The 20480-nt window shown below is 42.1% G+C and overlaps 1 protein-coding gene across 1 annotated transcript in view; it reads right to left on the minus strand.

Moving 5' to 3' along the window:
• The window catches only part of SETX (senataxin), a 256689-nt gene that overhangs the window by 190616 nt on the left and 45593 nt on the right, over positions 1–20480 (minus strand). The window contains exon 7 of the mRNA XM_089675124.1: positions 13282–13453. Within this exon, the coding sequence (XP_089531250.1) occupies positions 13282–13453 (172 nt within the window). The remainder of the gene's footprint in view (positions 1–13281; positions 13454–20480) is intronic.

Consider the following 20480-nt stretch of genomic DNA (forward strand, 5'->3'; position numbering starts at 1 on the left):
TTAGGGTAGTTGTCCTGCTGGAAATTGAAGCTCCATCCCGGTCTCAAAGGCTTTTGCAGACTCTTAACAGGTTTTCTTCTAAGATTGCCTTGTATTTGGCTCCATCCATCTTCCCGTCAACTCTGACCAGCTTCACTGTCCCTGTTGAACAGCATCCCCACAAGAGGACGCTGCCGCCGCCATGTTTCACGGTGGGGATTGTGTGCTAAGGGAGATGTGAAGTGTTAGTTTTCCACCACACATAGCATTTTGCTTTTAGGCCAAAAATTTCACTTTGGCCTCACCTGACCAGAGAACCTTCTTTCACATGTTTGCGGTGTCCCCCACGTGGCTTCTCGTAAATGGAACTGCTTATGGCTTTTTTTCAACAATGGCTTTCTTCTTGCAACTTTTCCATAAAGGCCAGATTTGTGGAGTGCACGACTAATAGTTGTTTAGTGGACAGATTCTCTCATCTGAGTGGTCGATCTCTGCAGCTCCTGCAGAGTTACCATGGGCCTCTTGGCTGCTTCTCTGATTAATGCTTTCCTTGCCCAGGCCTGTCAGTTTAGGTGGATGCCATGTCTCGGTAGATTTGCAGCTGTGCCATACGCTTTCCCTTTTCAGACGATGGATTGAACAGTGCTCCGTAAGATGTTAAAAGCTTAGGATATTTATTTTTGTAACCTCACCCTGCTTTAAACTTCAGCACAACTTTATCCCTAACCTGTCTGGTGTGTTCCTTGGTCTTCATGATGTTGTTTGTTCACTAATTTTCTCTAACAATCCTCTGAGGACTAAACAGAAAAGCTGTATTTATACCGAGATTGCACACAGGTGGTCTATTTACTTATTAGATGACTTCTTAAGGCAAATGGTTCCACTAGATTTTAGTTAGGGGTATCAGAGTAAAGGGGGCTGAATACAAGTGGACGCAAAACTTTTCAGATATTTGTAAAAAAAAATAAAAAAAAAACATTTATCATTTTCCTTTCAATTCACAATTATTATGTGCCACTTTGTGTTGGTCTATCACATAAAATCCAAATATACATTTACATTTTTGATTGTAACATGACAAAATGTGGAAAATTTCAAGGGGTATGAATACTTTTTCAAGGCACTGTATGACAGGTATCAGACTTATGGTTAGGTACAAGGATGTACATCTTCACAATCAATCATATTGTATCTAATATGCTTGCATTGTAAGAAACTGAATAAATTGAGCTTGCATGCCCCTAAGTTTCTTGTATGTTTCCAGATGTTCTTGATAAACTGGCATAATTGAAGGTCCTGTCTGGTCCAATATGTCATTATTCTACTTCAGTCTCATAACATGTTCTAGGGCATCCACACAAAAGAGGCGCAGAAGGTAACGGATGTAATTGCTCAGTTAAAGTACATCCCTCTGGATGTTCATTGACCTAGTCCTCTTAGCTTTAGTTTGACAAACTGTAGCAAGAGCTGGTTACAAGGCTGAGGAAAGAGAACCTTTAGGAGCTTCTCAAACTTCTTATCTGCAGAATCTTTGAATTATAGAACTTCTTCAACCTACAGGTACAGACCCACTCTTTCTTCATTGGATAAAGTTTGGCAAAGATTTTCTATGAAGTGAAAATCATTTCTGGAGTGGTTCAACTGGCACAGATTGCCCATTCTATTTGTCCCTGAACATACAATGCCACAGTTTTTGCAAGTCTGTGCCCAAGGGGCATGGCAAGATGGGGGAGAATCTAAAACTACAACGTAGAGGCTTTTGCACACAGCAGCAGTTAGATTATCCACATTAGCAAGCATGTTGTGTGAAGCTCTTGCTTTTTTCAGGTAGGCTGCTTGTGTAACTGAGAAAGAACTAGAATTGGATGCAGAGACAGATGTATTAAATAGTTTCTGGGGGTGTGGCCACACAGGGCATGTGAGCGGCTGTGCTTCACTGAGATCCAGCTAACCATCCTGTACCGGTGAGATTTTTGCACTTTGTTGCGTCTGTGCAGCGGTCCCGGTCTGGAGCACCTCTACATCCCCAGGGTGAGCCTTTCCCTGCCACGATGACCCAGAAAAAACAGGGAAGAGACGGCTGGCATGGACATCAAACATAGCGCCGGAATTCCACAGCCGCAATGTGTGCCCAGAGGAGGAGGTGATAAGCTGAAGGAGGCCACTGGAAGGTCTGGTAAGCTGGGCCACCCTGCAGGGAAGGAGGGCTCCAGGGGCAAGCTTTATTATACCCAGAGGATTACAGGGTCATTGGACCCAGACGTTCAGGGGACTCCCACCCTTTCTCCCCCTGGGGGGCCTACTACACCATCACAGTAGCAGCATCTGGGAGAGGAGGTGGACATGAGGGCCAAGCGGGGTGCTGAGAAGGACATTGATAATATTGAGCAGGAGCAGCCTACTTTAGTGGATGTCCTTGAGGCTGTGTGACACTGTTCCGCATCGGTGCAGTCTGTGAAGGAGCAAGTGCGGGGGTCAGAGAAGAAGTGAACTTTCTCAGACATGATATTCAGAAGATTAGAGAAAGGACCATGGCTGTGGAAAGTCGCATAAGTGATTTGGAAGATAAATTCTTCCTGTTGCTCTCTGGTACCCGTTCCACAGTACATTTTGCTAATGTCAGAATGGATGAACTTGAAAACCGTTAGCGACTTAAAAATGTGCGTATTGTAGGCCTACCTGAACGTACTGAGGGCGGTAATCCCACACAATTTATCGAAACCTGGTTACTTGAGCTTTTTGGCAAAGAAGCATTTTCTCCTCTTTGCAGTGGTACCCCTACTCGACCATTGGCAGCTGGAGAACCACCCAGGCCTGTCCTGGCACATCTACTTAATTACAAGGATCGTGAAATCATGCTGAGTCTTCCAAGGGAACGTGCCGACATTCATTTTGATAGGGCCAAAATTTCCTTTTACCCTGACTTTTCCGCAGAGGTGCAATGCAAGCGGGTCAAATTTCTTGAGATTGGAGGCCACCTCCGGAACCTTCAACTGACATTTGCTATGCTGTGTCCTGGCCACCTGGAAATCATTGCCAATAGTCGATCACTTTTTTGACTCTGCTTTCGCAGCCTCAGATTGGGTGGACACGCATAAAGCTCAACTGCGTCATTGCCCACACAATCCAGATGATTAATCCCTGCTATTATAATATTACTAGTATGTGGGAATCCCTGATTTGCTTTGTTCCTATCTCACCAGGAAGTGACATTTATGGACTGCCGCAATTTTGAGCTTTGATTCTGTTTGCTGTTACAGTGTGTGCTTATGTTACTTGTCGAGTGGCAGTTACCATTTTCCGATGTCATCTACTCGCACTTGGGGCCGGTTGCCTGACCCGAGTGGATATGCGAGCTATGGGTTCACGGGTTTTTTGGACTTGTTTTGTTAGGCACTATTGTGCCTCAGTTTTGTTTGACCTTTCCAGTCTCTTTTCCAAGTGCTCATTGCCCTATATGCCATTTTTCTTCTAATAGTCATTAAGTATCCCACAAAGTGGAGTATGCACCTTGCCTACTGTGGGGGGGAGCCAGGGGGAACTTGCTGTGGACTTTCCCCTTATCAAGAATTACCCCTTCCCTGACCCATTTACCTTGCTATGGAGAGCATCTCATTGATGTCATGAAACATTAGAGGCCTCAATGACCCCATGAAGAAAATTATGATATCAACCATACTGCGCAAACATCACCCTGTTATCAGTGGCCTACAGGAAACTCATCTCACTGTGGACACTTTGACGTGGTTTGCTTGAGCTGGGCGTGTGTATCACTCCACCCACACCGCCTATTCTCCAGGGCGTGTGTATTGATACACACTGCCATACCTTACCGGGAGTTGGCGTGTGAATCTGACCCCGAGGGTAGATTTGTATTCTTATTTTGCATATTCTGTTACCTGTGTGTTAGTGGTAATTTATGTGCCACCACCCTTTTTCACTGCTATTCTGAGGCAACTTGTAGAGTTTTTGCTGGACAAGCCTAATGTACCGTTATTTGTATTGGGCGATTTCAACGGGTACCTGGACCCTATTTTGGATAAGCATTCCCCTGCTGTTGAAGGTTCCCGGGGTCGGGAGACCTCCCTTAGTCATTTTTTTGACTGAGGTGGGCTGGGTGGATCACCAGCTAATACGGTACCCGTCAGTTCTCCTGTTTTTCCAAAACTCATGGTACCCTGTCTCGAATAGATCTGTGTGTAGGTAACTCCTTAGCAGGTTCCTTTGTCAAAATGATAACCTATAGCCCAAGCAGTGTATCTGACCATTCCCCCTTGGTGATCCAACAACATATTGGACCTGTGTCATCTCTCCCTAGGGCCTCGTGGAAGTTAAATGCTTTTTGGTTGAAGTTGATTCCTTCTCATGATACGGTGACACAACAGTTAGACCATTTTTTCCCAATATAATGACCTTTCCACTGATCCATTACTTATTTGGGATGCATTTAAAGCATTCCTCAGACTAGTATTCATGTCTGAGATCACTGCAGTTAAAACTAAAACAAGGAAATTTGAGACTCCGGTCACTCATCAGGCACAGCTAATAGAATGTGCTTATATAGATGACCCCACTGACTCTAATAAGCAGGCGTGGTTGTCAGTGCAGGAGGTTCTCCTGCGCATGACTCTCAGGCTGAGAAGCGACGTTTCTTTGCCAAACAATCATTTTATGAGGAAGGCGAGCAGACTGGACGTCTGTTGGCTAAGCTGATTCAAACTCAAAATGCAGTGCAACCTATTGGGTCATTGATCTCCTCGACGGGTACTTTGGTAAACACCCCTTCAGATGTTATGGAAGAATTGGTCCACTATTACACTAATCTCTACTCTTCTAAATCTGCATTTACACTAGAAGCCCTAGATGAAATGTTCAAGATACCCCTTTGCCTACGCTTGCTCCTACTCATAAATCTTTAGACTTTTATTACAATAGATGAGCTTGTCAAGGCAACTACTATGTTCCTGAATAACAAGGCTCCGGGGGATGATGGTATTCCGATAGAGGTATATAAAGTGTACGCTAAAACCATGTACCGCGACTCTTAAAGGTGCTTCAGATGGCCTATTGACAGGGGCTCTATGCCTGCCTCTATGACCAAGGTCACAGTGGTCTTGCTACTTAAGCCGGACAAGATGGCCACTGACCCTAGCGCCTATAGACCTATATCCCTACTACAATCTGACGTAAAAAGATTTCTGGCCAAAGTACTAGCACTTCGCTTAAATAAAGTAATTACCACTATCATAAAAACTGATGAGGCAGGTTTCATGCTACAGCAGTCCACCGCTGTTAATTTACACAGACTGTTTATTAACATGCAAACGCCGGCTGATAACAAGGGCTGTAGAGCGCATCTGTCATTCGATGCCACTAAGGCGTAGAATGGGATTACTTACGGCGGATTCTCGCGAGATTCGGTTTTGGCGACAGGTTTATAAATTGGGTGAAGCTTCTATATCATTCTCCCTGTGCCATGATTAGACAGGGTGGAGCAATTTCCTCAACTTTTCACTTGGCCAGGGGCACCAGTCAGGGATGCCCCCTTTCCCCGCTTTTGTTCGCACTGGCCATCGAGCCTTTGGTGGAACGAATTAGGGCTAGTATAGATGTTGAGGGTTTCAAATACAGTACTCATCAAGAAAAAATATTGCTATATGCTGATAACGTCTTGCTTCTGCTTGGAGAAACTGGATCTTCCTTGCATACCGTTATGCATGTCATTTCACAGTTTGGCCATTATTCGGGACTAATCATTAACTGGTCTAAATCTGCACTGTTGCCACTGGAAGGGGTCATGGATCCCATGGTGCCTACTTTTTGTCCAGTGGTGATTACAATCTCCTTCAAATATTTAGGTATCCTCATTAGTGCTGATTTACTAGATTGTCGACTCAATGTGGCTCCCTTGTTGAATCGATTTAAAGATAAGGTCAAGACATGGTCCAAATTCTGGTTCTATCTGGCAGGTAGAGCAAATATTATAAAAATGATATTTATGCCCCAATTGTTATACTTCCTTCATAACTCCCCAGTCATGATTCCGTTGAAAACCTTTGCAATCATAAATACCATTTTTCGCTCGTTGGAACATTTGCAGCATCCCAAGGATAGAGGGGGGATAGCTTTCCCCAACCCATGGTTGTACTGTCTTGATAGTCAGCTACAGTGCTTTCATAAAGGTATTGCGGAGAGAAGTGTTGACCCAGCTCCGGTTGATGACTCTACTCTAAAAGTGATGTTGCATTGCACTGCCTCTGGCTCCTTGCCTGAGGGTCTTGAGGCTCAATCTTTTTGTAAATATAATAAATACTTCCGTACATATTGCCTAATGCAAAAAATTTGGCTTAAGGTTATGTTGTGGAGATGTCCAAAACTTCATAGGTATTGGGAGGAGGTGGTAACTATCCTAATTTTAATCTGGATCTTAAGCAGTGCATCTTAGGTATTTTAGGTTCGGTAACGCAGGATACATTAGAAGCCCTTTCCAAGGCCTTGACCCAGGCGCGCAAGGCACTTCTGACGCGCTGGACCTCGGATACTCCTACCACTGTTGCTGATTGGAAACAAAATATGGGAATTATTTTACAATATGATTGTTTAGTTTACCAGCATAGAGGATGTTCGGGTAAATTTGAGAAACTTTGGGATGCTTGGCTGGCCACTCCAGGTTTAGCCCCTTTTGATCTAATAATGCATAGGCTGTTGTAATTACTTTCAATTCTAATTTGATTATTACTTTCTCAAAGCTAACCTATGCCTCTCCTGCATTACCTGGTGGGGGGCAGGGTGCGGTTTCCTGCAGGTCTACTGTTGTGGGGATACTCCTACTGTCCTGTATGTGAAAAAATGACCATGTCATCTGTCTGCATTGTAACATGTTATCTCTGTAATGTTGCAGAAACTCTAGGACTGCTTGTCTAATTGATAGCACTAGGTTTTCTTTATTATGTTGTTTGGTTTGTTAATGATTGAGTCTTTGATACCATTCTGTATATGCTTTGTCATTTTGAGATTTGTATGACTTCAACATTAATAAACGTCATTTCTGATTTAAAAAAAAAAAAAAAAAAAAAAAATATAATAGGTTTCTGCTTCGGTGCAAGGAAGCATCTCCACTCAGAGGTTGAGTGGTGTGTGCAGGTCTTCAGCAGAGGGAAGAATTGCCTGAGGTTTACCCATGGCTCCCTTTCACCTGGTTTCCATCATAGCTATGGAGTAAGGGTATTCCCCTGTGGGGTACTCAAAAAGCTGGCTGCAAAATATGGGGTAAGCATGTCCAGGGAAGTATAAAGCAACTCAGGTGTATAACGTCTGGTAACGAATCCTAATGGTGAAAGGGCGGGAGTAAACATCTGAGACCCTTGTAAGGGCTCTAGGCAACAGTGGTGGTAAGGTATGCGACCTGTGATGTTACACCTGGTAATCCACCTCAATCTAAGCGCTAAGAGGTTAAATTTGTAGTGCCAGATCTGAAAAGTTCTCACAGCAAAGTGAATTTATTCCACATATAGTCCCATTTTCACAGTAATAGCCATAGATACAGTGGGCATACTTAAAGGGTCTTCAGGGTCTGTGTTCTATAACAATAGACCAGAGCTCCAGACTTCTAACACTCTGAGGCTAACTACAATGCACTGCCAAAGTGCCAAGGTAAATGTCCGCACAGGACCAACATCCTGAAAAACCATTAAAAGGCCATCCCTACGATGTAAGGTCCAAGTACAGATCCTAAGATTTTACAGAGGTTGCGCTGATCTTACATAGATACATAATAAGTCAGGTTTAGGGGGGGGGGGGAAAGACGCTAGTCCATCTAGTTCAACCAACAGAGAAAAAATTATATTGAAAATACCCATATACACAATCCTTTACCCACAGCTGATCCAGAGGAAGGCAAAAAAACCCAATAAAGCATGATCCAATTCGCTCCAGTAAGGACAAAGAAAACAAAATCCCTTTTTGATCACGGGGGAGGCAATCTGTTATTCCCTGGATCTGGATGCACATCTATTTGTGGTATTAGAAGGCAGTGAAGAGGATGATTGAAAATAAAACAATTAGTTAAGCTCCTCAAAAGGAGAATCACCAACACCTTAGGACACTAACAAACTTAAGACCAAAATAATAAATATATATACAGTCATGGCCAAAAATACTGGCACCCCCGCATTTCTGCATTAATGCACCACTTCGCTCAGAGAACTGTTGCAATTAAAAAATGTTTAGGCATTCTCATGTTTATTTCTTTTATTTGTATTGGTATGAAAACAAAAAAGTGGAGGAATAAAAAAAAAAAAAAAAAAAAAAAAAAAAAAAATCGACACAAAACCCTCAAAATAAACTGGACAAAATTATTGGCACCCTCAATTTAATATTTGATAGCACACCCCTTGGAAAAAAATTATTGAAATCAATTGCTTCCTTTAACCATCAATGAGTTTCTTACTCTTCTCTACTGGAATTTTAGACAACTCTTCTTTCGCCAACTGCTCCAGGTCTCTCAGATTGGAAGGGTTCCTTTTCACAACTGTTTTGAGATCTCTACACAGGTGCTCTATGGGATTGAGATCTGGATTCATTGCTGGCCAGTTCAGTACTCTCCAGCGCTTAGTCTTCAACAGTTTCTGGGTGCCTTTTGACATGTGCTTTTGGTCACTGTCCTCCTGTACGACCCATGACTTTTGACAGAGATCCAATTTTCTGACACTGGGTGCTACACTGCACCTCAGAATTCTTTGGAAGTCTTAAGACTTCATAATGCCATGCACACGTTCAAGACATACATTGCCTGAAGCAGCAAAGCAACCCCAAAACATCAGTGAACCTCCACCATGTTTGACTGTACGGACTGTATTCTTTTCTTCTGAAAACAGTAGAATGATGGGATTTACCAAAAAGCTGTAAATTTTGTTGCATCTGTCCACAGCACATTCTCTCAAAAGGATTTTGGCTTCCTCAGGGAAACTTTGGCAAACTCCAATCTGGCTTTAGGTTTCTGTGTTAGGGTCCTCCTGGGTCTTCTACCATAGCATCACTTTTCATTCAGATGACGACGTATAGTGTGAACTGACACAGCTGTACTCTGTGTCTGAAGGGCAGCTTGAATTTGTCTGAAAGTTGATTGAAGTTCTTTATCCACCATTGAAAAATTCTCTTTTGCAATCTTTGATAAATGTTTCTCTTTAGTCCACAGAGATTAGCCAAGTGCCATGGGCTGTAAACATCTTGACAATGTTGTGCACAGTGGACACAGGAACATTAAGATCGGTTAATTGATACAGGCGAGTTAAATTACAGGAGCATCACAAACTTTGAACGCACCTATTTCTTACAATTTTGAGAAGGTGCCAATAATTTTGTCTAGTCCATTTTTGGGGTTTTGCTTGGAATGTGTCAGATTTGGCTTTTTTTTCCTCCACTTTTTTGTGTCATACCAATACAAAACAAAAGAAATAAACATGAGAACACCTAAACATTTGTAATTGCAAACATTTTCTGGGCAAAGTGGTGCATTATCTGACAGAAATGCAGGGGTGCCAATATTTTTGACCATTACTCTATATACACTATATTGGCAAAAGTATTGGGACACACCTCTAAATCATTGTATTCAGGTGTTTCACTCACCTCCATGGTCACAGGTTTATAAAATCAAGCACCTGGAAATACAGACTGCTTCTACAAACATTTGTAAAAGAGTGGGTCGCTCTCAGGAGCTCAGTGAATTCAAGCGTGTAGCGTGATAGGTTGCCACCTGTAACTCTGCCACTAAGTGGTATGCGGCATAAAATGACATAGCGGGTCAGCGCATGCTAGAGTGCACAGTAGATGCCAACTGTCTGCAGAGTCGACAGCTAAAGACCTCCAAACTAGCACAGCAGTGCATAGAGAAAGTCATGGAAAGGGTTTCCAAGTCAGAGCAGCTGCATCCAAGCATTACATCAACAAGTGCAATGCAAAGTGGTGTAAAGCACGCTGCCACTGGACTCTAGAGCAATGGAGACGTGTTGTCTGGAGTGACGCATCACGCTTCTCTGTCTGGCAATCCGATGGACATGTCTGGGTTTTGCAGTTGCCAGGAGAACAGTACTTGCCTGACTGCATTGTGCCAACTGTAAAGTTTGGTAGAGGGGGAATTTTGGTGGCGGGTTGTTTTTCAGGGGTTGGATTTGGCAGTGAAGGGAACTCTTAAAAGGTGTCAGCATACCAAGACATTTTTACAATTTCATGCTCCCAACTTTAGGGGAACAGTTTGGGGATGGTCCCTTCCAGTTCCAACATGACTTGGCACCAGTGCACAAAGCAAGCTCCATTAGACATTGGATGAGTCCTGACCTCAACCCAATAGAATACCTTTGGAATGAATTAGAGCGGAGACTGCAAGACAAGCCTTCTCATCCAACATCAGTGCCTAACCTCATAAATGTGTTTCTGGAAGAATGGTCAAATATTCCCATAGACACACTCCTAAACCTTGTAGACAGCCTGACCAGAAGACATGAAGCTGATATAGATGCAAAGGGTGGGACAACTCAATATTGAACCCTATGGACGAAGACTGGGATGCTACTAAATTTCATGTGCGTGTAAGGGCAGGCATCACAATACGCACGCATGCACACACACGCACTGATGTTCGACGATAAGGTCTGGTTCGCAGTCTCTGCTCTAATTCATCCCAAAGGTGTTCTATCGAGTTGAGGTCAGGACTCTGTGCAGGCCTGTCAAGTTCCTCCACCCGAATGCACTCATTCATGTCTTTTATGGACCTTGTTTTGTGTACTGGTGCGCAATCATGTTGGACCAGGAAGGGGCCATGCCCAAACTGTTCCCTTAAAGTTGGGAGCATGAAATTGTCCAAAAAGTCTTGGTATGCTAAATGCCTTAAGAGTTCCCTTCAATGGAACTATGGGGCCAAGCCCTAAACCTTAACAACCCCACACCATAATCTCCCCTCCACCAGACTTTACACTTGGCACAGTGCAGTCAGGCAAGCACCGTTCCCCTGGCAACCGCCAAACCGAGACACGTTAATCTGATTGCCAGACAGACTTGATTTGTCACTCCAGAGAACACATCTCCAATGCTCTAGAGTCCAGTGGCGGCGTGCTTTACACCACTACATCTGACGCTTTGTATTTCACTTGATGTAAGGCTTGGATGCAGCTGTTTGGCCATGGAAACCCTTTCCATGAAGTTCTCTATGCACTGTTGTGCTAATGTGAAGTTGACCATGGAATATTTAGTAGCAAAGAAATTTCACCGAAGGACTTATTGTACGGTTAGCAACCTTATGACGGTACCACGCTTGAATTCAATGAGCATTCTTGCTTACAGTATTTCTTCACACCTGCCTAAACTTCAATTGCTTATTTTTATCAATTTCCAAAATACAGTGAGCAAACAGAAGAAAAATGTAATTCAAATCAATATTTGGCGAGACTCCCCCTTGGCTTCAAACCAGCATCAATCCAATTTATCCGCTTCCCGTCTGCCCTATAGCAGAAATACTGTTACAGGATGGCACGGGTGCAAAATCACATATATACGCGAGCTCGCATTTCCGGGTAGGGGGTGCGTGCAAGGCACATGCGTGCCCTACCTGCGCCGCCGTTCGCGCCTGTTGCTATCAATCACCGGGTCCCAACCTGGTACTTGCCGACACCCAGTGATTGCCGAGGATCTTCCACGGGGAGAACTGTTTGTAAACAAAAAACAGTTCTACTCCCTGTCAACTCATGCACATTTGTTTTGTATGGCTTTGCACAGCACAGCCTTACAAAGCAGTGTGCTTACAGTGCAGCACAAACACAGGGTCCCATAGTAAAAACACACCCAGCACACAGTTAACGCGTTGATCGCCCGTCATGTTAACCCGTTCCTGCCCAGTGCCTTTAGTACAGTGTTTTTTTTTTGTTTGTTTTTTTAACTTTGACTGCTTTACCAGCCATTATGGGTGTAAAAGCAATCAGTGTAAAAAAAAAAAAAAATCATCACCCCCCACAAGCAGTACAGTGTCACTAAGGTGACAGTACTGCTAGGGTGGCAATATGTTTAAAAAAAAAAAACAATGTAAAAAAAATTTATTTTGAAATTATAACATTTTTGGTTATAAACTAATTTGGGTTATTTTTTTTTTTTTTTACTAAAAAGATAACTGAATACATCTTGGCCAATATTTATGAAGAAGGATTGGTTATTTACAAACTTTTAAAGAAAAACACTTTCAAAATTAAATTTTTTTCATTTATATAGAAAAAAAAAAAAAATCCCAGTGGTGAGTAAATACCACCAAAATAAAATATCGGTCTCAAAAAAATGCATATGGGTACAGTGTTGCATGACCGCGCAATTGTCAAAGTGTGACAGCGCTGAAAGCTGAAAATTGCCCTGGACAGGAAGGGGGTAAAAGTGTCCAAACTTTAAAGTGGTTAATCTCCTATCACCTCTCAGTGTGCATGGACAAGAAGCTAATTGGTCAGCACCATCACATGGACGGTGCTGAGCAATCAGAAATCTGTGTAGCCCATCCCGTCAGCACTGCGAGGAGAGAAGAAAGCCAGGAGGATTTCAAATCCTCAAATTGTTGAAGATGCGTCTCAGTGCATGACAGCAGGGGATTGCGGAACACTGGTACAGCGGAGGGATTAGGAGGGGGTCCATTGTAAAGTCACCTTACAGATTTTCTGTAAAAGTGAACTTACATTATAATGACTGCATCAAGTAGAACTAAAGAAAAAACTTCCTACCTCCTTGAGGGCCAGTTCACACTACAGAAACGCAGTCCAGATGTGTTTTTGCATTGCGGTTTTGATGCGTTTTTGGTGCGTTCCAGTGCGTATTCTATGTATTACAGTTCATTTTTTCCCCCGCTCTTTTCTTCAATTTAAATAGGGACATGTGCATTCCAGATGCATTTTACCGCGTTCTAGTACAGTTCGGTGAAGAAAAAATGCAGCATGTTTTACTTTTTTTCTGCAACCAGAATGCACTGGAACTGCAAGCACTGATGTGAACTATGACAAACAACCATATAATCTACTTTGTGTGCGTTTTGGATGCAGAAAAAAAAGCAACTGAAAACGCATGTAGTGTGAACTGGCCCTACGGACATACAACTAAACTGGCCTGATAGCACAGGTGTTACAGCCACTATGGGCAGCTGTGCCTTTGAAGGTACCTTCTGTTCAATGTTCTAGAGGCAGGGGGCATACCCAGAGGTCTAATCCATAATAAATCAAAAAAGAAAATACTTCTAAGAAAAGTTTCACTTTATATTTACAATCTGGCAGTACCTACCTCTGACAGCTTTTCCTGATGTTTTCAATCTCGCTGTTGTAACTTGGGCTCCCTATGATAGTCTGAAATGCCTGGATGGGATCAATGAGCTGCCCCCATACTTTGGAACCCAAGCGATCGAGGATGGTCATGAAGCAGTGAAGAGCAGGCCAAAAAGGGTTTGAGCTTTCATCTAAAATAATGACATAACTGTGAAATTGTGCAATACTGTAAGCCAAAGAATGCAGAAAATTGCCAGTTAGTAAATACATCTTTTGGTTTTGAAGTCATGCTTGTTTTTATATTTTAGAAAGCCAAGAATGCAAAAAAAACAGTCACTTGTCAAGTTGTTATGTATACAATAAAATATATTACATTTATTGCTCCACCAGATTACCAAAATGTACCTTTAACCACATCAAGACCAGACTGTATTACTCCCTTCCCTCCCAGGCCACTTTTCAGATTTCAGCTCTTTCAGAATTTGAATGACAATTACTCAGTTATGAAATATTGCACCCAAATTAAATTTTTCACGGTGAAGACCAATCAGAAGTAGTCATCCCTGCAAGGAGAGGAGAGAAGGCCATGAAGATTACAAATCTCCAGAAGCGGCTGGGATCAGTGCAGGAAGGTTTCCTGCACGGCTCCTGTGTGAACTCAGACTATGGTAAGCCTGGGTTCACACAGGAGACCAACGGGAAGACGTCATGCAAATTGGACAGAAAACGCACCACACTCCTGTTCAAATCACATACTATTCTTTCCAGTGCAATTCGTGCCCATTAATTTTGTATGGATGCAAATCGCAATGCAAAGTATCGGATTTGCCTCTTATTTCTTGAATCCCTAAAATGCAAGGACAGTACAAATACCCCCAAATGATTCTTTTTGGAAAGTAGAAAGTCCAATGTATTTAGAGACATGGTGAGTTTTTTGAAGTTGTAGTTTTTTGTCCCCATTTTTTAGAAAATGACAACTTTGTGATAAAAATATTTCTCACACACACACACACACACAACATAGGCATACATATGTTTACAGTCTAAAAAACATTGTTATGTTTCCAGAGTAAGGGGATACCACCTGTATGAGACTTTACTGAACAGAGGGACCCAAAATCTAAACAGCACTTTCAGGCATTTCCAGGGGCATAAACTACATGAGGCCCTGGAGCACCAGGACAGTGAAAACATCCAATCAACTACCCCATTTTGGAAGAAACACTCTAAATGTATTTTCTGAAAGGCATGAGTCTTTTGAAAATGTCTTTTTTTTTTTTTTTTTAAACACATTTTTAAAAAATATGGAAGGAAAATGAAAATAAATATTATGAAGTGGCCCAAAATCCTTCAGGCTATCTAGTGGCTTAAATTACACATCTAATCACATTTTTAGGCCCTAGAGCACTAGGACAATGGAAAAACCCACAAAATGACATTTTTGAAAAGTAAAACACTCCAAAGGTATTTTTTAAGAGGCAAAATGTCCTTTGAAAATTTAATTTGTTTTTTTGTTTTTTTTACACAAAAGTTACCAATTTAATAAGCTATTTCTCACACACAGCATGAGAAAAATTTAAAATCACAGCAAAAAATATTATATAGTGAAACTCCTGCGCTACCTAAAAACTAAATAAGTGCGCTATACAATGAATATGATAAAAAAAATGTGTGTAACTTTTTAAGAGACTATTACTGTTTCTAGCATCAAACTGTGTTCCCAAATTAAGTGAAGTGAATTATCTAGTGAATGACGCTGCACTGCTATTATCCCAATTGTGTGTGATGCTTGCACATAACTAAAACATACAATATGAACAAATATGAAACACACATACATATATACATACATATTGCACCAACTTCTCCTCCAGATCACTCCTTTCTCACATAGAACCAAAAAGGAAGGGAGGTATAAATCCCTTATGCTTTCATATTATCGCCTTCACCTTAGTTTCCTTAGAGCCAAAAAGTTGTGCATGTTCTCTTGTACTTTGTGCATGCATGTTGGATAATCACGCACTTATATGTGGACTTTATAACTGACATATATATATATATATATATATATATATACACACACACACACACACACACACACACACACATATACACACATACATACATACACACACAGTCAGGTCCATAGATATTGGGACATAGACACAATTCTAACATTTTTGGCTATATACACCACCACAATGGATTTGAAATGAAACGAACAAGATGTGCTTTAACTGCAGACTTTCAGCTTTAATTTGAGGGTATTTACATCCAAATCAGGTGAACGATGTAGGAATTACAACAGTTTGCATATGTGCCTCCCACCTGTTAAGGGATCAAAAGTAATGGGACAGAATAATAATCATAAATCAAACTTTTACTTTTTAATACTTGGTTGCAAATCCTTTGCAGTCAATTACAGCCTGAAGTCTGGAACGCATAAACATCACCAGACGCTGGGTTTCATCCCTGGTGATGCTCTGCCAGGCCTCTACTGCAACTGTCTTAAGTTCCTGCTTGTTCTTGGGGCATTTTCCCTTCAGTTTTGTCTTCAGCAAGTGAAATGCATGCTCAATCGGATTTAGGTCAGGTGATTGACTTGGCCATTGCATAACATTCCACTTCTTTCCCTTAAAAAACTCTTTGGTTGCTTTTGCAGTATGCTTTGGGTCATTGTCCATCTGCACTGTGAAGCGGCGTCCAATGAGTTCTGAAGCATTTGGCTGAATATGAGCAGATAATATTGCTCGAAACACTTCAGAATTCATCCTGCTGCTTTTGTCAGCAGTCAGATCATCAATAAATACAAGAGAACCAGTTCCATTGGCAGCCATACATGCCCACGCCATGACACTACCACCACCATGCTTCACTGATGAGGTGATATGCTTAAGATCATGAGCAGTTCCTTTCCTTCTCCATACTCTTCTCTTCCCATCACTCTGGTACAAGTTGATCTTGGTCTCATCTGTCCATAGGATGTTATTCCAGAACTGTGAAGGCTTTTTTAGATGTCGTTTGGCAAACTCTAATCTGGCCTTCCTGTTTTTGAGGATCACCAATGGTTTACATCTTGTGGTGAACCCTCTGTATTCACTCTGGTGAAGTTTTCTCTTGATTGTTGACTTTGACACACATACACCTACCTCCTGGAGAGTGTTCTTGATCTGGCCAAATGTTGTGAAGGGTGTTTTCTTCACCAGGGAAAGAATTCTTCGGTCATCCACCACAGTTGTTTTCCGTGGTCTTCCGGTGTTGCTGAGCTCACCGGTGCGTTCCTTCTTTTTAAGAATGTTCCAAACAGTTGTTTTGGCCACGCCTAATGCTTTTGCTATCTCTCTGATGGGTTTGTTTTGTTTTTTCAGTCTAATGATGGCTTGCTTCACGGATAGTGACAGCTCTTTGGATCTCATCTTGAGAGTTGACAGCAACAGATTCCAAATGCAAATAACACACTTGAAATGAACTCTGGACCTTTTATCTGCTCATTGTAATTGGGATAATGAGGGAATAACACACACCTGGCCATGGAACAGCTGAGAAGCCAATTGTCCCATTACTTTTGCTCCCTTAACAAGTGGGAGGCACATATGCAAACTGTTGTAATTCCTACACCGTTCACCTGATTTGCATGTAAATACCCTCAAATTAAAGCTGACAGTCTGCAGTTAAAGCACATCTTGTTCGTTCCATTTCTAATCCATTGTGGTGGTGTATAGAGCCAAAAATGTTAGAATTGTGTCGATGTCTCAAAATTTATGGACCTGACTGTGTATATACACACACACATATATACACATATACACACACACACATACACATATACACACACACACACACACACACACACACACACACACACACACACACACACACATACAGTTGCAAGAAAAAGTATGTGAACCCCTTGGGATTACGTGGAGTTTTGCATGAATTGGGCATAAAATGTGCTCTGAACGTCATCTAAGTCACAACAATAGAAGAACACAGTCTGCTGAACATAATACTACACAAACATTAGATGTTGCCATGGTTTAATTGCACATAATATGTAAACATTCACAGTGCAGGGAGGAAAAAGTATGTGAACCTTTGGACTTAATAACAGTTTGACCCTCCTTTGGCAGCAATAACCTCAACCAAACGTTTCCTGTAGTTGCAGATCAGACCTGCACAACGATCTGGAGTAATTTTGGACCACTCCTCTTCACAAAACTGTTTCAGTGTGGCAATATTCTTGGGATGTCTGGTGTGAATCGCTCTCTTAAGGTCATGCCACAGCATTTCAATCAGGTTGAGGTCAGGACTCTGACTGGGCCACTCCAGAAGGCGTATTCTGTGCTGTTGCAGCCACTGTTTTGTTGAATTACTTGTATGCTTTGGGTCATTGTCCTGTTGCATCACCCATCCTCTACGGAGCTTCAGTTGGCAGACAGATGGTCGTACGTTTTCCTGCAAAATGTCTTGATAAACTCTGGAATTCATTTTCCCATTAATGACAACAATCCGTCCAGGCCCTGAGGCAGCAAAGCAGCCCCAAACCATGATGCTCCCTCCGTCATGTTTTACAGCGGGGATGAGGTTTTGATGTTGGTGTGCTGTGCCTTTTTTTCTCCACACATAGTGTTGAGTGTTTTTCCCAAACAACTCAATCTTGGTTTCATCTGTCCACAGTGTATTTTGCCAGTAGTGCTGTGGAACATCCAGGTGCTCTTTTGCAAACTTCAAACGTGCTATAATATTCCTTTTGGACAGCAATGGCTTCCTCCGTGGTGTCCTCCCATGTACTCCATTCTTGTTTAATGTTTTCCTTATTGTAGATGTGTCAACAAAAATGTTAGCATGTGCCAGAGATTTCTGTAGGTCTTTAGCTGACACTCTGGGATTCTTCTTTACCTCATGCAGCATTCTGCGCTGTGCTCTTGCAGTCATTTTTACAGGACGACCACACCTAGGGAGAGTAGCAACAGTGCTAAACTTTCTCCATTTGTAGACAGTCTGTCTTACTGTGGACACATAAACATCAAGGCTTTTGGAGATACTTTTGTAACCCTTTCCAGCTTCATGCAAGTCAACAATTATTGATCGTAGGTCTTCTGAGAGCTCTTTTCTGCGAGGCATGGCTCACATCAGACAGTACTTCTTGAAACCAGTAAACCCAAAGCAGGTGTGTGTTTTTTAAGGGCAGGACAGCTGTCAGCAACACATCCAATATCATCACACTGATTGGAGTCAAGGTTGGCTCACTCCTGGCTCTAAATAGCTCTGGGAGAAGTCATTAAGCTAGGGGTTCACATACTTTTTCCTCCCTGCACTGTGAATGTTTACATGTTATGTGCAATTAAACCATGGCAACATCTAATGTTTGTGTAGTATTATGTTCAGCAGACTGTGTTCTTCTATTGTTGTGACTTAGATGACGTTCAGAGCACATTTTATGCCCAATTCATGCAAAACTCCACGTAATCCCAAGGGGTTCACATACTTTTTCTTGCAACTGTATATACATACATACGATATTCGTTCATTTGGTATATTTGTTTATTTAGTTATGTGCAAGCGTAACACGCAATTAGGATATTAGTAGCGCAGCATCATTCACTAGAAAATTCAATGCCACGTATGAGACTCAGTGCCTGGGCGGTGTATGTACCGGACATTGTATCTTCTGTATCAGACAAATCAACCAATTGTTTCAAAACTATTATACTACTGTAATGGTTGCTTCTGTACACATCGTCAGGGAATACAGCTAAGAGTAGCGTCACCTATAGCAGTCTCAGTTCCAATAAGTGAAGCAAGTTTAGCCTACTGATACACGGCTGCCCCTAGGAATGCCAAGTTCACTGGAATTGAAGTACAGGAGGCTGAAGAAAGGAAGAACAAGAGTTACTGTGGTTCCAGGAGTGCAGTTGTCTGCAGGGGGTGGCTGGGACTGGTGCCTTGTAGGAACGTAGTCAGTAAGATGTTCAGATGGGCTAGTTCAAGCCTCAGGCAGAAACACGGTGAGCAAACAGGCAAAGGACCGGTCCAGGCTGCAGGCAGAAATGTGGTCAATAAACAAGCCACGGTTTTGTACAGGTTGCAGGCAGTACAGCACTGGTGTGGTGAGCAGGAACAATATTTCTAGCTACACTACTCTGGTGACAATGAGGACTAGTGTGGCAGCAATCAGGAACACTGTTTCTAGCATCCACTGCTCTGGTGACACTGGAACTGGTGTCGGTGGCGGTGATAAGGAAAACTGTTGCTTTCTGCAGTGGTCTGGTGTGGTGGCAATCAGGAACGCTGATTCTATTTACATGGTATGGCAACACTAAGGCTAGTGTGGTGGTGATGAGAGAATTGTGACTGGCTGTACTACTAGGGCTTGTTCACATGTGAGGTTGGGGATGGTAAAACCTTGTAGCTGAAGGACTGGTACGGCAGTGGTCAGGGACACAGGCACTGGTATGGAAGTGTTTAGGGATAGCACAGTACCTAACCATTGTACAGAATCACCACCACAGCAGTACAAAGTCACCCACAGTAACACTGCACTTACTCTGGTTAACATGTTAAACATTAACCACTTGCCCTCCTGAGGATTTACCCCCCCTTCCTGACCAGGCCATTTGTTGCGTTACAGCGCTGTTACTTTAATTGACAATTGAGCTTTCTTTTGGTGGTATTTGATCGCCTGTGCGGGGGGGGAGGAGAAGAATTGAGGGGAAAAAAAAAAAAAAAACAATATTTTTGATTTTTTGCTATTAAACATGTCCAGTACAAAAATTAAAAAAAAAAACAAATTTCATCATAAATTTACATCAAAATGTATTCTGCTACATGTCTTTGCAAAAAAAAAAAAAAAAAAATCCTAATACGTGTAAATTAATTGGTTTACGTGAAAGTTATAGCATTTACAAAATGGTGGTATAGATACTGGAATTTTTTTTTTTTTTTTTACTAGTAATGGGGGCAATCAGCGGGACTGCGGCATGCATTCTGACACTGAGGAGAACTGACTTGGTGTCATTGACTTCCCCAGTAACACCAATACAGTGATCAGTGCTAAGAAGAAAAAAAAAAAAAAAAAAAAAAAAAAGGCACTGACTGTACTAATGGCACTGGACAGGAAGGGGTTAATATCAGGGGCAATCAAAGGGTTCATTGTGTGCAGGTAGTGTTTTACATAGGGGGCGGTATGTGTGGGCTTTACTGTAATCACACTGCTAT

Source organism: Staurois parvus, unplaced genomic scaffold (genome assembly GCF_062004578.1).
Source record: "Staurois parvus isolate SC_StPar_1 unplaced genomic scaffold, SC_StPar_1.0 ptg000154l, whole genome shotgun sequence".
In the NCBI taxonomy this organism is placed as follows: Eukaryota; Metazoa; Chordata; class Amphibia; order Anura; family Ranidae; genus Staurois; species Staurois parvus.